General features: G+C 41.9%; 1 protein-coding gene across 1 annotated transcript in view; it reads left to right on the top strand.

The window, feature by feature from the left end:
* usp45 (ubiquitin specific peptidase 45) overlaps positions 1 to 17,649 on the top strand; it is a 68,434-nt gene that overhangs the window by 2,070 nt on the left and 48,715 nt on the right. Inside the window, 3 exon segments of the mRNA XM_061820638.1 lie at positions 8,590 to 8,759; positions 11,252 to 11,349; positions 11,606 to 11,706. Of these exon segments, the coding sequence (XP_061676622.1) occupies positions 8,590 to 8,759; positions 11,252 to 11,349; positions 11,606 to 11,706 (369 nt within the window).

The following is a 17,649-nucleotide window of genomic DNA, read 5'->3' as shown; positions in this document are numbered from 1 at the left end:
AAATTATTAAGAAAAATGGCAATGTGTTGAGTGCTAACTTTTGTTTGCCCATCAACGGTGTTTTTCATTTATTGTGTTAGCTTTGAACATTTTTTAAAACAAGAATTGGGAAAAAAAACTAAGTCTGTAGTGTATTTTGATATTCAATAGGGGCAATTCTTTTATTTGAGTTTATTTCTACAGTGAACCTCAACTGGAGTGGAAATTAATGACTTTAAAGGTCTACTGACACGTAGAGAATAGTAAGTTTCTTTCGGCGTCGCCACAGCGTGTCATCTCAGATGAACGCACTTATATGTTTGGCACAATTTTTATGCTGGATGCCCTTCCTGACGCAACCCTTCTCAGGAAGTGGAGGCCCCAGTGGGATACGAACCCACAACCAAACCAGTGCTCTAACCACTGAGCTACGGGGCCTCTTCTGACACATAGAGAATTATTTTTATGATGTTTTTAGTTAAAAAAAAAAAAAAAAAAAAGGCAGCCGGAATGGACCCATCGGTTTTTTTTCACCACACGTCATGATGTTGTCGTATACGGATTTTTGCATCTCCTGCCATGAAAATCCTCTCGCGGCATTTGCGTTGGAGAAGAACCAGGAAGTGATGTTTTTTACAGTAGCAGGGTGGAGTGTTTGCTGTGGTTTATACCTATTTTATGGGCGAAAAATTACTTTTTTTTTTTTCATTGTGTTAGCCAAAATCCCGGCTCGTCGTAATGGTGGATTTTGCTCGAACGCTCGAGAGGATGGATTCACTCTTCACACTTTCCCAAAACACCCGGTTCGTCTTGAAAAATGGATTGCACAGGTGCAAAGGACGAGAACTTGGTGGGTTCTAAATGACAGGTACAGTGAAGAAAATAAGTATTTGAACACCCTGCTATATTCTAAGTTCTCCCACTTAGAATTCATGGAGGGGTCTGAAATTTTCATTGTAGGTGCATGTTCACTGTGAGAGAGATAATCTAAAAAGAAAAATCAAAAAATCAAAATGTATGATTTTTTTTAAACTGTTTATTTGTGTGATACAGATGCAAATAAGTATTTGAACACCTGAGAAAACCAATGTTAATATTTGGTACAGTACCCTTTGTTTGCAATTACAGAGGTCAAATGTTTCCTGGAGTTATTCACCAGGTTTGCACACAGTGCAGGAGGGATTTTGGCCCACTCCTCCACATAGATCTTCTCTAGATTGGACAGGTTTCTGGGCAGGGAGTTTCAGCTCCCGCCAAAGATTTTTTGTTGTGCTTAGGTCTGGAGACTGGCTAGGCCACACCAGCACCTTGACATGCTTCTGATGTAGCCACTCCTTGGTTTTCCTGGCTGTGTGCTTCGGGTCATTGTCATGACCCAGACACCACCCATCTTCAATGCTCTGACTGAGGGAAAGAGGTTGTTCCCTAAAATCTCATAATACATGGCTGCGGTCATCCTCTCCCTAATACAGTGCAGTCGTCCTATTCCATGTGCAGAAAAACACCCCCAAAGCATGATGCTACCACCCCCGTGCCTCACAGTAGGGATGCTGTTCTTGGGATGGAACTCATCATTCGTCTTCCTTCAAACACTGTTAGTGGAATTGTGGCAAATGTTCCATTTTGGTTTCATCTGACCACAAAACTTTCTCCCATGACTCCTCTGTATCATCCAAATGGTCATTGGCAAACTTAAGACAGGCCTTGACGTGCTGGTTTAAGCAGGGGAACCTTCCGTGCCATGCATGATTTCAAAACATGACGTCTTAGTGTATTACCAACAGTCCCCTTGGAAACGGTGGTCCCAGCCAGCCAAGTCCTGTCGTGTAGTCCTGGGCTGATTCCTCACCTTTCTAAGGATCATTGAGACCCCACGAGGTGATAATCTTGCATGGGGTTCAACTCCCATTGAGATTGACCGTCCCGTTTAGCTTCTTCCATTTTTTCATGATTGCTGCAACAGTGGAACTTTTTTCACCAAGCTGCTTGGCAATTTCTCTGTAGCCCTTTCCAGCCGTGTGGAGTTGTACAATGTTGTCTCTGGTGTCTTTGGACAGCTCTTTGACCATGTTTTAAGTTTGAGTCTTACCGATTGTATGGTGTGGACAGGTGTCTTTACGCAGTTAACGACCTCACACAGGTGCATCTGATTCAGGATAATACATGGAGTGGAGGTGGACTTTTAAAGGCGGACTGACAGGTCTTTGAGGTTCAGAATTCTAGCTGATAGACAGGTGTTCAAATACTTATTTGGAGCTGGATCACATAAATTGTTAAAAAATCATACATTGTGGTTTCTGGATTTTTCTGTTTAGATGATCTCTTACAGTGGACATGCACCTACAATGAAAATTTCAGACCCCGCCATGATTTCTAAGTGGGAGAACTTGCAATATAGCAGGGTGTTGAAATACTTATATTTTTCACTGTAGTTGTGTATAGAGCTATTAAAAAAATAATAGTTGCAGGGGACTAATTTGTCTCACAGTTTATAGCATATTACGTGTGAATTTAGAATAAATCCCCTTGGTCAAACTCGCAACATATAAGAAAGTACTTGAATTGCGTTTAAGAAGATTTAATCACACACACAATACAATACAACACAGAACAATAAAATGGAAGGACAAAGACAGTTTAGTAGCGTGCAACACGAGCTAACTAGACGTAGACACCAAACTTGAACAACGTATTCGAAAGGACCAATCATAAAAAGGTCTGTCCATGTCCGACGACGTAATCCTTCTTCTCAGAACGTAACAAAAGACCTGCGTCATAATAACTTCATAAAATACACTGGCGTCGTCATCTCTCCCCCCACCGGCCACCGGTGTCTGGGCACGAGTTACTTTGCCCGACATGGGTCCTCTTGAGTACGCTACATATACAAGTCATTTTGAATATTTCATCGGGTTCCTCGTCCGTCTGTTGGGGAGTCTGTTGTCAGTTAAACGTGATCCACATATCGTCTAATATGGCTCAAAACGATAAGGTAATATGGCCCTGGTCACTTCACTTGCTTCTGAGATTTTCGCTTCTTCAAAAACGAGCTTCAGTCTCAATGGGGCGTCAGAAAAAAACCCAAATCTTTCTTGTTCATATGCCATAGCAAGTGGCTCAGCGTGTTTCTATGTGACAGCTGTAAATGACGTGGCAGGCAATATGGCTACCAGTTGAATGTCGAGTGAGACTTCTGCAACTTTGCACATGAATGACAAGCTCTCTGCTCATTTTCTTTTTTTTTTTTTTTATTGACATTGAAGCGAATAATATGTGTAGTTTTTATAACAATATCTACATTAAAATGTATTCCGAGATGTCAGTTGGGCTTTAAGCAAGCACTCCTTGCTACTATTTTATCACCTTGGCAACCCGTTGTTTTGACCACATGGTGTCTGGATGCCTTTGGGCTCGTGCTGGATAAAAGTGCTGGAGCAGAGTATAAAATGGACTGCTTGAATTAGAGCGGTAAACATCTTGGATGTAGTCCAATCTTAAATTTCTTTTCTTTTGGTGACATAGGACCCTTTTCCCAACTCAAACATCGGATCGGGACACCGATTATCAAAATCACTTCGTTTGTTTCTGTGATAGTACCTATTAGTTATTTTACTCAGGTGTTGTTTGTTTGTTTTCTAGTAGTGTCCAGTTAAAGGTGAAATATGTCATTTGGGGTGAAAAAACTAATAAAAAAAAACTTACTTTTTTATCATATATTAAGAGTCCCCTCCTTGAGTCGTCACTTTATTGTGGTGGAGGGATTTGTGTGTCCCAATAATCCTAGGAGCTAAATTGTCTTGGGCTTCACGCTGCCTGATAGGGTCACCCACTGCAAAAAGGACTAGACTAGATTCATAAACCCCTACGATAAGTATAAAAAAAAATGGATCTAGGTTTCCCTTGCCCACATGCAGGTCACCAGAGCCCCCCTCTGGAGCCAGGTTTGGAGGTGAGGCTCGAAGGTGAGCGGCTGGTGGCTGGGCCTGCACCCATTTGGCTTGGCCGGGCACACCCCAAAAGGGAAATATGGCTCCCCTTTCCCATGGGCTCACCACCCGTGAGAAGGACTATAGGGGTTGGGTGCAATGTGAACTGGGCGGTGACTTGGCGATCCGATTGTCGGCTACAGAAAGTAGTTCTGGGGACATGGAATGTCACCTCTCTAGCAAGGAAGCAGCCTGACTAGATACAGTCAGACTTTCCTCGATGCATCGCTTGGGCTCTGGTACCAGTCCTCTTGAGAGGGGTTGGACTCTGTTTCCACTCTAGAGTTCCCTATGGTGAGATGCACCAAGCAAGTCTTGGTACTTATTGTCCATTGGGTTGGCGGTTCCCTCTGACTTCGGGTGGGCGGACAGGTTCTGACTTTTGTTTGTGCCCATAAACCAAACAACAGTTTAGAGTACCCGCCCTTTTTGGAATTCTTAGAGGGAGTGCTGGAGTGCACTTTCTCTGGGAATTCCATCATTCTACTGGTGGACTTCAATGCCCACGTGAGCAATGATAGTGAGACCTGGAAGGGCGTGATTGGGAAGAACAGGTCCCTTGATCAGAACCCAAAGTTGTGTTCTGTTACTCATCTTCTATGTTCATCACGGATTGACCATAACGAACACCATGGTCACGTGGCACCAGGATACCTTGGGTCCCAGTTCGATGATCGACTTTGTTGTCTGGAAACATGGGTGAAGAGAGGAGTGGTGCTGTCAACTGATCACCACCTGGTGGTGAGTTGGCTCCGATGGTGGGGGAAGATGCTGGTCTAACATAGCAGGCCCAAACGTATTGAGAGGGTCTGCTGCTAAAGGCTGGCAGATTCCCATGTCAGAAGGAATGTCACTCCCACCTCCGAAAGAACTATGCTCATGTTCCGGAGGGAGACAGGGGACATTGAGTCCAAGTGGACGATGTTCCGCGCCTCCATTGCTGAGTCGTCCTACTGGAGCTACGGCCGTGAGGTGGTTGGTGCCTGTCGTGGCGGCAACCCCCGAACACATTGGGAGACACCAACAGTTAGGGACGCCTTCAAGCTGAAGGAGTCCTATCGGGCATTTCTGGCCTGTTGTGAATTGGTGGGGAGAATACTTTGAAGACCTCCTCAACTCCACAAACATGTCTTTCCATGAGGAAACTGAGTCCGTGTTCTCTGATTTGGGCTCTTCTATCTCTGGGGTTGAGCTCACCGAGGTGGTTAAAAAGCTCCTTATTGGCAGGGCCACGGGGGTGGATGTCATGGCCATGTCGTGAGTGTGCCAGTGTGACGGTCTGAGCCCTCCCTTGTGCTGAAGAGTTTCCTTGTGATTAATGTGCATGTGTTACTAACAGGGGAACTCTGGGTACGTAGCAGACGCTTACTGGGAAATCCCCCGGTCTCATATTTCCCCTTCTTCTAAATAGTGGGAGCTACCATACATTATAACCTTAACCTAACCTTAAAACAAAAGTTGATAAAAAGATATATATATATATATACGTTCGCTGTGTTTGTCTTTCTGAGACATCCATAGCAAACATGAACACTCAGCGACAAGTCATCGAATTGCACATGTTGAAGCATGGATGGGGATGTTTCAGACTGGCCGGAAGTTTACAAAATATACGCGCATGCGCATTAATCACTAGGAGACTTTTCAGCACGGGGGAGCGCTCAGGCTGTCACACTGGTCCCGATGCGGCGCGCACCTGCCTCAATCAGCAGATGTGCACACCGGTGCCTCGTCCCATTAATTACAGCTCACAGATATATGGCCACGAGTGCGGTCTCTCCTTTGCCCGATCGTTGTACGTATATCACGTTCCCGCAACTCCTTGTCCATGCTCTTTGTACCCCGTGTAGCGAACCCCACCTCGTTCCTAACCTGTTTCTTACACTACCGATTCTGCTACTGCTGTTTCTGTGGACTGCCTGCCTGTGTTTTAACCTTGGACTGAATAAAGACGCTTCCCAAGCTGCTCCTAAGCTTCGTGAGTCGTGCATTTGAGTTCAGCCCTGAGTTCTGGCCCTGAGAGTGGATGAGGTTTTCCCGGACTTCCTAAAGGCTTTGGATGTTGTGGGGCTGTACTGGTTGACACACTTCTGCCACCATTGCGTGGACATCGGGGACAGTGCCTCTGGATTGGCAGATTGGGCTGGGAGGGTGTGTTACAAATAAAGGGGGGGGGGGTCACACACCTCGGCCTCCCTGATAAGATCTATTCAGAAGTGCTGGAAAGTACGGTCAGTAGGAGCAATGTGTTTTCTGTACTGGCCGTCGAACAGTGGACTTGGAGAAGTTAGTCCTGTGGGGGGATGGGTTTCAGGAGTATGTGGGACCGAACCCGCGATATACTCTGTTTGCTGCCTGTACGACCAGTTTGGTTTGGTTCGCATTGCCAGCAATAAGCCAGACTCATTTCCGGTCAGAGTTGGACTCCATCAAGGCTGCCCTTTGTCACCAATTTTGTTGATATCTTTTATGGACAAAATTTCTAAGTACAGCCGAGGCCTAGAGGGGACTCCGGTGTTGTGGCCTCAACATTGCATCTCTGGTCTTTGCCAATGATGTAGTTCTATTGGCTTCATCAAGCCGTGATCTCCAATGTTGACTGGAGCAGTTCACGGTCAAGTGTGAAGTGGCTGGGATGCGAATCAGCGCCTCCAAATCTGATACCATGGTCCTGCCCTCACCAGGTCAGGGAGGAGATCCTACCCCAAGTAGAGGAGTTCAAGTATCATGTTTACAAGTGAGGGAAGAATGGAACGTGAGATCGACAGGCGGATCGGTGCAGCATCTGCAGTGATGCACACTTTGTATCAGTCCATCGTGGTGAAGAAGGAGCTAAGTCGAAAGGCAAAGCTCTCTATTTAACTGTCAATCTACATTCCTACCCTCACCTATGCTCACGAGGTATGGGACATGACCGAAAGAACAAGATCCCTAATACAAGTGGCCAAAATGAGTTTCCACTGCAGGATGTCGAGGCTCTCCCTCAGAGATAGAGTGAGAAGCTCAGTCATCTGACAGGCTCAGAGTCAAGCCGCTTCTCCTCCGCATTGAGAGGAACCAGATGAGGTGGCTGGAGCATCTGATTCGGATGCCTCACAGATATTTTTTTTCCTTGTGAGGTGTTCCGGGCACATCTTATCGGAATGAGACCTAGGGGATGACGCAGGACATGACATTTCCTCCTCCAATGTCTTCTTCTGCTCCTACTGAAGGTGCAGGAGTTCCTCAGTTGTGAGCTCGACACGATGCTTCTCCAGCAGGTCCTCAACATCATCATTGTCCATCTCCAAACTGAGATTTTGGCCCATTGTCACGATTTCATGGATGGGTTGACAATCCTATGGAGACCTCATGTCGGCACCAACAGCTGCAAGAACGTCTAAGTCGTGCTCAGCAACACATTCGGGCCAAAATTTCTTCCATGCAAAGGGTCTTATGTGTCACCTGGCTCCAAGCTTTGTCGATGATGGTGATGCAGTGGTAAATTTTGAAGTGATTTTTCCAAAAATCACGAAGGGTTAGCTGAGTGTCACTTGTCACCTCGAAACATTTTCTTGAAATTGGCGATGACTTACTGGTTCATTAGCTGAATCAAGGGCGTCGTGTTAGGAGGAAGAAACTCGACTTTGATGAATTCAAAATCCTCGATTAAGTTGTCCTCCAAACCTGGAGGGTGGGTAAGCGCGTTGTCCATAAGCAGAAGGCAACGTAAGGGCAACTTTTTCTCCTCCAAGTAGGCCTTCACGGTCGGGGTAAACACCTCATGCACCCACTAGGTACAAATTTGCCGGGTCAGCCAAGCCTTGGAGTTGGACCGCCACATCACAGGCATTGTACGCTTTATAATTTTGTTCTACTTGATTGCACGGGGATTCTCAGAATGGTACACTAGCAGCGGCTTGATCTTGCAACCACCGCTCGCATTAGCACATAAAAGAAGCATAAATCTGTCCTTCATAGGCTTGTGGCCTGGCATTGACTTTTTCTCCTGCGTGATGTAGGTCCTTCGTGGCATTTTCTTCCAGAATAGGCCCGTTTCATTACAGTTGAAAACTTGCTGGGGACGGTCGTCTTCGGCCTTGATGAAAGGGGCAAACTCGCTTTGAACTTTTCCGCGGCGGCCTGGTCCAAGCTTGCAGCCTCCCCATGGTGAACAACGGAGTGCATCCCACTTCTTTTGCGGAATTTTTTGAACCATCCTCAACTTGCCTTAAATCCAAAGACCTCTCTGTGTATAGATTTCTAGCTTTGGCGCAAATCCCTTCCTCACCAACACTATCCCCAGGTAACTGCTTCTTGTTTACGAAAATAAGAAGCGACTTTTCGACTTCCTCCAAGATCTGTGGCCTCTGCTTGTTCAACACGGTTGCTCCTGGGGTGCCTAACCATCCAATTAATTATTTTGCAACTATTGCACTGAACGACCATGCCGTGTTGCATTGAGTACCATTTCTGGTTGGACTCTATTATTGTCATCACAGTTTAACTTGTCATTCCTTGTACCCTTTCTGTGATCGCTTCACAAATGGTCAGATTTTTTTACATTACCAATGAAGCTTCAGATTTGATGCTAATTTCTAACTGCTTTGCAAAATTTCATTTTGTGTTCCATGTTTTTAAACAGGGTTGACTTGTCAACATGTGACAATGGCAGTGGACTTGACGTCGGTGAAGAAATCTGTGTTCTCCACCCTGTGGTTCGTGTGTTCTGAGTGTCTGAAAGAAAGGGCCATTATCAACAGGGAGACAGAAGCATTTCAAGACATCTTAGTATGCCTCAAGTGTGGTTTCCAAGTAAGATCAGGCTTGCAATGGAGATTACAGCAATAGTCAAGCCATTATGTACACTCAGAGACACAATTGCAAAGGATTCTGTTTTTTACGGGCTTCCTTCCACAATGGTTTGATAGAAAGAATTGTGCTTGAAAAGATCTGTGATGATTTTTTTTTTCTTACTTTTTGTGTTTGCGGAGCGATACGTCATGTTGACAGGCTTCCTTATAAACAGTTTGGCGTCTCAGTGACAGGTACTCATGAACAATACAGCGGTGACATGACCTTCAGTTAAAGCAATATGCCCACTGCACATTAGCCAATCCATCGGTGTTGCCGGACCCATCACTTATAATGATCAAGACATTTGTGCCCAGAAAAGCACAAGACCACACACCTACACTTGAATGTCTGTAACTATGTAGTATATATTACTACTGTTAACCCTATCATATTCACGATGCGGGATTAAAAAAAATTCACCTATTTGCTAATTTGTTGAAATTTGAATGCTTTCTTAAATCAATTGCTTAGATACAGTATACAGTGAAGAAAATAAGTATTTGAACACCCTGCTATATTGCATGTTCTCATACTTAGAAATCATGGAAGGGTCTGAAATTTTCCTCATAGGTGCATGTCCACTGTGAGGGAGAGAATTTTAAAAGAAAAATCCAGAAATTACAATGTATGATTTTTTTTTTTTCACGATTTATTTCTGTGATACAACTGCAAATAAGTATTTAAACACCTAAGAAAACCAATGTTAATATTTAATACAGTAGCCTTTGTTTGCAATTACAGAGGTCAAATGTTTCCTGTAGTTGTTCACCAGGTTTGCATACACTGCAGGAGGGATTTTAGCCCACTCCTCCACACCGATCCTCTCTAGATCAGAAAGGTTTCTGGGCTGTCACTGAGAAACACGGAGTTTCAGCTTCCTCCATAGATTTTCTATTTGGCTTAGGTCTGGAGCCTGAATAGGCCACACCACAACCTTGATATGCTTCTTACGGAGCCACTCCTTGGTTTTCCTGGCTGTGCACTTTAGGTCATTGTCATGTTGAAAGACAAAGCCTCGACCCATCTTCAATGCTCTGACTGAGGGAAATGGGTTGTTCCCCAAACAGAAAACACCCCAAAAGCATGATGCTACCACCCCCATGCTTTACAATGGGGATGGTCTTCTTGGGATGTAATTCATCATTCATCTTCCTCCAAACACAGTTAGTGGAATTATGACCAAAAAGTTCCATTTTGGTCTCATCTGACCTTAAAACCTTCTCCCATGACTCCTCTGTATCATGGGAGATGGGCATTGACGTGCTGGTTTAAGCAGGGGAACCATCCGTACCATGCATGATTTCAAACCATGATGTCTTAGTGTATTATGGGGCTGATTCCTCACCTTTCTAAGGATCATCAACCCACGAGGTGATAATCTTGCATGGGGCTCCACTCCGATTGAGATTGACCATTGTGTTTAGTGTCTCCATTTTCTAATGATTGCTCAACAGTGGACCTTTTTTCTCCAAGCTGCTTGGCAATTTCTCCATAGCCCTTTCCAGCCGTGTGGAGTTGTACAATTTTGTCTCTGGTGTCTTTGGACAGCTCTTTAGTCTTGCCATGTTACAAGTTTGAGTCTTACTGATTGTATGGGGTGGACAGGTGTCATTATGCAGCTAATGACCTCACACAGGTGTATCTGATTCAGGATAATTTGAGTGGAGGCGGACTTTTAAAGGCAGACTAACGGGTCTTTGAAGGTCAGAATTCTAGTTGATAGACAGGTGTTCAAATACTTATTTGCAGCTGTATCAGACAAATAAATCTTTAATAAAATCATACATTGTGATTTCAGAATTTTTCTTTTTAATTATCTCTCTCACAGTGTACATGGACCTACAATGAAAATTTCAGATCCCTGGACATTTTAAGTGATTTCTTGATAAGGTCTGGACTTAATCAGGGTTTGGTTCTGTCGGTAAAAATGAACTCAGTTTTCCTTGAAATGTTTGATTATTTAGCTTTTTGCACAGATTTATCATTGAAATACATATTTACATATACAATCTTTTTAAATCCAAATTTTATTTTTACTTTTGTCCATTTACATTTCTTAAAGTGGGGAATCGATGCAAAAAACGAAAATAATTTGAGAAGGCGCAAATGCTTTTTCACAACCCTGTAAATGATCATTTGAAGTGCAATTAACTGTACAGATTATTCACTTGAACATAGAAGTAGAATCCGTCAAGACGTGGTCTTTATATTTATGCAATGTATTATAGCACCAAGGCAAAATCCAATTCAATAACGATAAGTTAATACATCGATTTAGTTGAGTTTCAGGTGCTATTTTTACATTGTACAGTGTGAATTTACTAGACTATCTCGGACATTTATTTCCTACATAGCCAAGCATAGCTCCATACCACCACATGGATATGTCTTTTCTGTGATAGGTATTACTTGTTCACAGTTGAATAACTTGTAATGTGTATTTGTTACAGGCATGTAACCACTCAGGAATTGATCATGCTGTCAAGCACCACCAAGCCTTTCATCCTGATCATTGCATCACCATCAGCTTAGGCTCTTGGAAAGCCTGGTGAGAAACCTTCCACATTCAGGCAAAATGCACACACAAGATCAAAATAGAATTCAATTGGAGCAGCCTGACAAAATCTGAAAATTGAGATATTGATATTGATGTGATAAATTTTGTAGTTGCAGTTTATTTAAAATGTTTTTGGCACTAAGATTAAGTTTTTCTATTTTTTTTTTTGGAATAAAATAATTTGAGGGTTATTGAATTTACCATAGTTCTTTAAAAAAAAATTCTGTCTGACTACTCTTTTTAACAGGTGTTTTGAATGTAATGAGGAACTGTCCACTCACTGTAACAAAAAAGCCTTGGCACAGGCCCTGGATTTTTTACAAAAGCACTCTTTCAAGGCAACATCAGGTAAGGTGTTTGTTTACAAGTCCTGTACTTAATTACAAGCACTTGTTGAAATTTCTGTTGTGCTAAATTAATCTAAGTTGAATTTATTCGTAGACAACACTCAAACATGGCAGCAAATCCCCAAAATTAAGGATAAAAGACCTTTTAACGTTGACAAACTATCGCCATAATCAAGGACAGTCTTTTACTATATATCAATCAAATACACTGTTTACAGCAGGGGTGTCAAACTCATTATTACTCAGTAATGAAAATCATATTTATATATAAAAAGAAAAATGTTCTCAACTCCCAATATAATTTGTTTTGGATCTATGACTGGGGTCATGTTCTGTTGTGACTCGACAATTTGTCAATAACAGTTACTTCGCAAGTGATAAATCAATAATTAGATTTTGAACCCCCACACAATTTCACCATTTGGTTTTGACCCAACAAGAGCCTCTTGAATACTGTAGATAATCTGTGTTATGCCTCATCCCTTTGTGATCTGAAGAGTTTCGCCCCCTTGAACGATGTCCATTTTGCCAGTGTCCAAAGACTAGCCAGCCATGCACATTGAGGCTGGTTCCAAGTCTGTCTTTCAGCCACAGCAGAGGAGTTACTGAGTTAATGCTGTGACAGTCACCCCCCCTCTCTGCATGTCACATGACTTCACACATTAACAGAATTAACCGCTTGAGTGAAGGATCCCGGCTGGGTTCCCTGAAGAACGTGAGCAGCTGTGAGAGGATTGGCTCTGCTCTGTTATCCATTGTTTTTCCCTCTATCTCTTGTCCCTCATCCCTTGTTCCTCACCCTCTCGCCACCTCTGGGCCTGTGCACAGCAATAGTGTGAGCCACAGTCGTAATCAAGTTAGAGAAACTGGATCACTCTACACAGCTGGAGTACACTAACTCTCTTCATACTTGGAGAGATCATGTTGACAAGAATATTAATTTCAAGCAAACACTTATTTAATTGTCATCTCTATACACATTTTTCTATATGAGGTCCAGTGCCTAGTGAAAGTATTCGGCCCCCTTGAACTTTTCAACCTTTCACCACATTTCCGGCTTCAAACATAAAGATATAAAATTTTCATTTTTTGTCAAGACTCAACAACAAGTGGGACATAATTGTGAAGTGGAACAACAATTATTGGATATTTTATACTTTTTTAAGAAATAAAAAAAACTACAAAGTGGGGCATATAATTTTTTACTTTACTTTCAGTGCAGCAAACTCATTCCAGAAGTTCAGTGAGGACCTCTGAATGACTGATACTGTTGATACTGATAAATAGAATCCATGTCTCCATATAAATGCACCTGCTCTGTGATAGTCTCGGGTTTCAGTTTAAAGTGCAGAGAGCATCATGAAGACCAAGAAACACACCAGGCAGATCGGAGATACTGTTGTGGAGAAGTTTAAAGCCGGATTTGGATACAAAAGGTTTTACCAACCTTTAAACATCACAAAGAGTACTGTGCAAGCAATCATATTGAAATGGAAGGAGTATCAGACCACTCCAAATCTACCAAGACCCGGCCCTCCCTCTAACCTTTCACCTCAAACAAGGAGAATACTGATCAGAGCTGCAGCAAAGAGGCCAATGATCACTCTGGATGAACTGCAGAGATCTACAGCTGAGGTGGTAGAGTCTGTCTATAGGACATCAATCAGTTGTACATTGCACAAATCTGGCCTTTATGGAAGGGTGGGAAGAAGAAAGCCAAAGATATCCAAAAGAGTCTCATTTGTAGTTTGCCACAAGCCACCTGGGAGACACACCAAACATGTGGAAGAAGGTGCTCTGGTCAGATGAAACCAAAATCCAAGTTTTTGGCCACAATGAAAAACGATATATTTGCTGTAAAAGCAACACAGCTCATCACCCTGAACACACCATCCCCACTGTTAAACATGGTGGTGGCAGCCTCATGGTTTCGGCCTGCTTTTCTTCAGCAGGGACAGGGAAGATGGTTCAAATTGATGGGAAGATGAATGGAGCCAAATACAGGCCCATTCTGGAAGAAAACCTGTTGGAATCTGCAAAAGACCTGAGACTGGGACGGAAATTTATCTTCCAACAGGACAATGATCAAAAACATAAAGCCAAATCTACATTGGAATGGTTCACAAATAAACGTATCCAGGTGTTAGAATGGCCAAGTCAAAGTCCAGACCTAAATCCAATCGAGAATCTGTGCGCAGAGCTGAAGACTGCCGTTCACAAACGCTCTCCTTCCAACTTCACTGAGCTCGAGCTGTTTTGCAAGGAAGAATGGGCAAGAATTTCAGTCTCTCGATGTGCAAAACTGATAGAGATATACCCCAAGTGACTTGCAGCTGTAATTGCAGCAAAAGGTGGCACTACAGAGTATGAATGCAAGGGGGCCAAATAATACTGCACTCCCCACTTTTCAAATTTTTCAGCAGTTTTGAATGTCCCTTGCAGTCTTTTTTTTTTTTTTTAATTGCAATAATCCGCAATAATTTGTTACATCTCATTGAAGACTAAAAGTCAATTAACTATACTCTCTCACCATCAAGGGGTTTTGCTGAAGGAACACAGTCCCAATAAAATACTATTTACATCAGAGAGCTACAGACTGTCCGACAATTTAGGTGGGGTGTCTTTGTGAAGAAAATGAAAAGATTATGAATATACATAAAATATTTCCCACGAGAGTCCTGTAATTCCTCCCTGTTTCATGGTATTTATGGTACAGATTAATTACTTCCCTGTGTATTTTTATTTTTTTCTATGCAGATTATACTCAGTCAGTCTTTATGGTACACATCTGTCCATGTTAAAAAAGGTAGCTGGCAAGTAATTATTATATTAGAAATATTTGTCTAGTTTTCTTTATTGTATGTGGTCTTCCCATCTTTGACAATATGTCTTAATGGCCCATTGCTCGGTTGAGGACTGGTAAACTGTTACTTCATCTATGAGTTCAACCAGTCATGAAAATTATATTTTTTTACCCAATATACAGAATTGATTGCTAATGTGTGTTTCAAACAGTTTATATTTCCATTTTGTCAGAAACATGACTGTCACTGTCAAATCTTCTTTTAGCTGATAAAAAATAGTCATGGATAAAATATGGCTGCCAGAAACTGAATTGAACTAATTTGTATTTGCATTTTGATCGCTAAAGTTGAATAATTGCATAAAACACAGAGCTTGAATCACAGGATTTGAATTTGTGTTAATTTGAAACATTGCATTAGAAAACTGAAATCTGAATAGTATAATTTGAAATTGAATTGCTGTAGTTTGGAACTGTTGTCCAATAAACCTGAAACTGTATGGAAGATTATGGAATTTAGTTCTTTAAATTAATCTACAGTACTTTCTCAATCTGTTTTCATGATTCAGTCTGCTTTCATAATTCAGATTCAGTCCTCAAAATTCCATTTTAACGTACAACACCAATTCCAAATAAATTGGGACGTTGTGTTCAAGAGAATACAATCATTTGCATGTTCAACCTTTATTTAACTGCATATACTACAAAGACATTTAATGTTCAAACTCATTAACTGTGTTTTTAGCAAATAATCATTAACTGAATTTTATGGCTGCAATCTGTTACAAAAACGTTGGGGACAGGTGGCAAAAAGTACACAGAAAGTTGGGAACTGCTCGTCACCTGTTTGGAACATCTCACAGGTGAAAGTGCTATTCAGCAACAGGTGGGTGCCGTGATTTTGTGTAAAAGGAGCTTCCCTGTAGTGTTCATTCATTCACAAGCAAAGATGAAGTGAAGTTCACCTCTTTGCAAACAAGTCCGTGAGAAAGTTGTCGAACAGTTTAAGAACAATATTCCTCAACATCCAATTGCAAGTAATATAGGGATTTTATCATCTTTGCTCCATAATATGGAATTGGGGTTGTATATTGACAAACATCTGGGTAGTTAAGGAAGCGAAGTATGGCGTGTCTCCACTTTGGCCATTCAGGGGCTGTTTTGGAGCACATAACATAGTGGCCTTTTCTGTTGCCAACCACCATGAAATGGAGCAATAAGTGCTATACAGTAGATTGTCTTGACCACAGATGAAATTAGGACTAATATTATCCGGTTAGCTACCTGCTCCTTACAGAATAGTTTGATAATGGACGTACACAAAAATTTAAGACCAAGTCATCTTACACAAAAATGAGCGGATATGAGGGATTCTTTGAAGTTCAACAAAATTGAAATTAAAATGTCAAGTGTTCAAATTTACTTTCTGGTTGCATATATTTCTGCCCAGATACAATTTTCTACCTTGGATTTTAGTGTGCCAAGGACTAATATGTCACAAATTGACTTCCTGACAAATGACTTTGGCCGATAGCTTCGACTGCCCAAAAGGTAATAGATAAACTGTGCACCAGGCTGTTTTTCTTATGGTAACTTGTCTAGACGAGTCAGTGGCAAGCAAAAGGCTTGTCCCCTGGTGGTTCTAACATGGAGGTAATCAAGAGTGATGTTAGCTTAATTCCCACCACTGCGCATGAAAGTAGGCCAGTCTGTGCACTTGTGTGTGTTGTGTTTGTCCCATAAAATCCATAAATATCTCCTCAAATATATTGTTTCCAAATTATGGAGTTTGGATGTTTCTTTTTGGAAGAATCATTGTAAGCGAAATCACATTGCATAGCATTGCATTACCAAGATGCACCTAACGTGTATGTTGATGTTAGTAAAACATCACTAAGCTAGCCTGGCCTCAGCTGGCAAGGATGCAAGCTTTTTATGCCCTGTAGTCACGACAAATTATTGAATTAATAAGACATTTGGTGTTGCTCGTCCTTCCTCATGACTGGTTGCTCTGCATGAAGGGAGCTGACTCTGCTCTGCTACACTGTAAGCAAACATAGAAGCATAAACCTGACTGGCCAAATGAATGAATGATTTTCAATTCTATTTTAATGTGCTCTTAGTTGATGAATGATTTTCAATTGTATTTTAATGTGCTATTAGTTGATGAATGGTTTGCAATTATGGAGAAATATACTGTCCATATGCAACTACAGTGAAGAAAATAAGTATTTGGACACCCTGCTATATTGCAAGTTCTCCCACTTAGAAATCATGGAGGGGTCTGAAGTTTTCATCGTAGGTGCGTGTCCACTGTGAGAGAGATAATGTAAAAAGAAAAACCCAGAAATCACAATGTTTGATATTTTAACGATTTATTTGTGTGATAAAAGCTGCAAATAAGTATTTGAACACCTGGGAAAACCAATGTTAATTTTTGGTACAGTAGCCTTTGTTTGCAATTACAGAGGTCAAATGTTTCCTGTAGTTGTTCACCAGGTTTGGACACAGTGCAAGAGGGATTTTGACCCACTCCTCCACATAGATCTTCTCTAGATCAGACAGGTTTCTGGGCTGTCGCTGAGAAACACGGAGTTTCAGCTCCCTCCAAAGATTTTCGAATAGCTTTAGGTCTGGAGACTAGCTAGCCCATGCCAGAACCTTGTGTTCTGTGTGAATTTAGACTAAAATCCCCCAACTCAAACCAGCAAAATATGACAAAGCAGTTGTATTGCGTTTAAGACAATTTAATCACACACAACAACACAACACAAAAATAAAACAATCAACACAGAATAGAAGTTCAAAGACTGAGTAGTTGAGCCAAGCTATGAATAGTCACCAGAGTTGAACAACCAGGCAAATGTTCTTTCCAGCGAATATTCCAAGTTAACAAATGTCCAGAAATGTCCATGAATGAAAGGCAGAATGCAGTGTGGCGTGTACTTGTCTACTTGTCGGAAGAGCGGTGGTCAGAAGCTCTGTTGACAGTCCTTCTCAGTCTTCTTATATAGGCACACCTCAGAACATTCCAGAATTCCACATCACAAAAGAACCGCATCATAGTAACATAAAAGTATGAAAGGAAAATAAAAATACAGACACACATAACAGAATAATTTTCCTGGCTGTGTGCTTTTG

This window comes from Syngnathoides biaculeatus, chromosome 5 (assembly GCF_019802595.1).
Source record: "Syngnathoides biaculeatus isolate LvHL_M chromosome 5, ASM1980259v1, whole genome shotgun sequence".
In the NCBI taxonomy this organism is placed as follows: Eukaryota; Metazoa; Chordata; class Actinopteri; order Syngnathiformes; family Syngnathidae; genus Syngnathoides; species Syngnathoides biaculeatus.
Note: the sequence above shows the minus strand (reverse complement) of the source record. Positions and strands in the feature narration are given on the sequence as shown.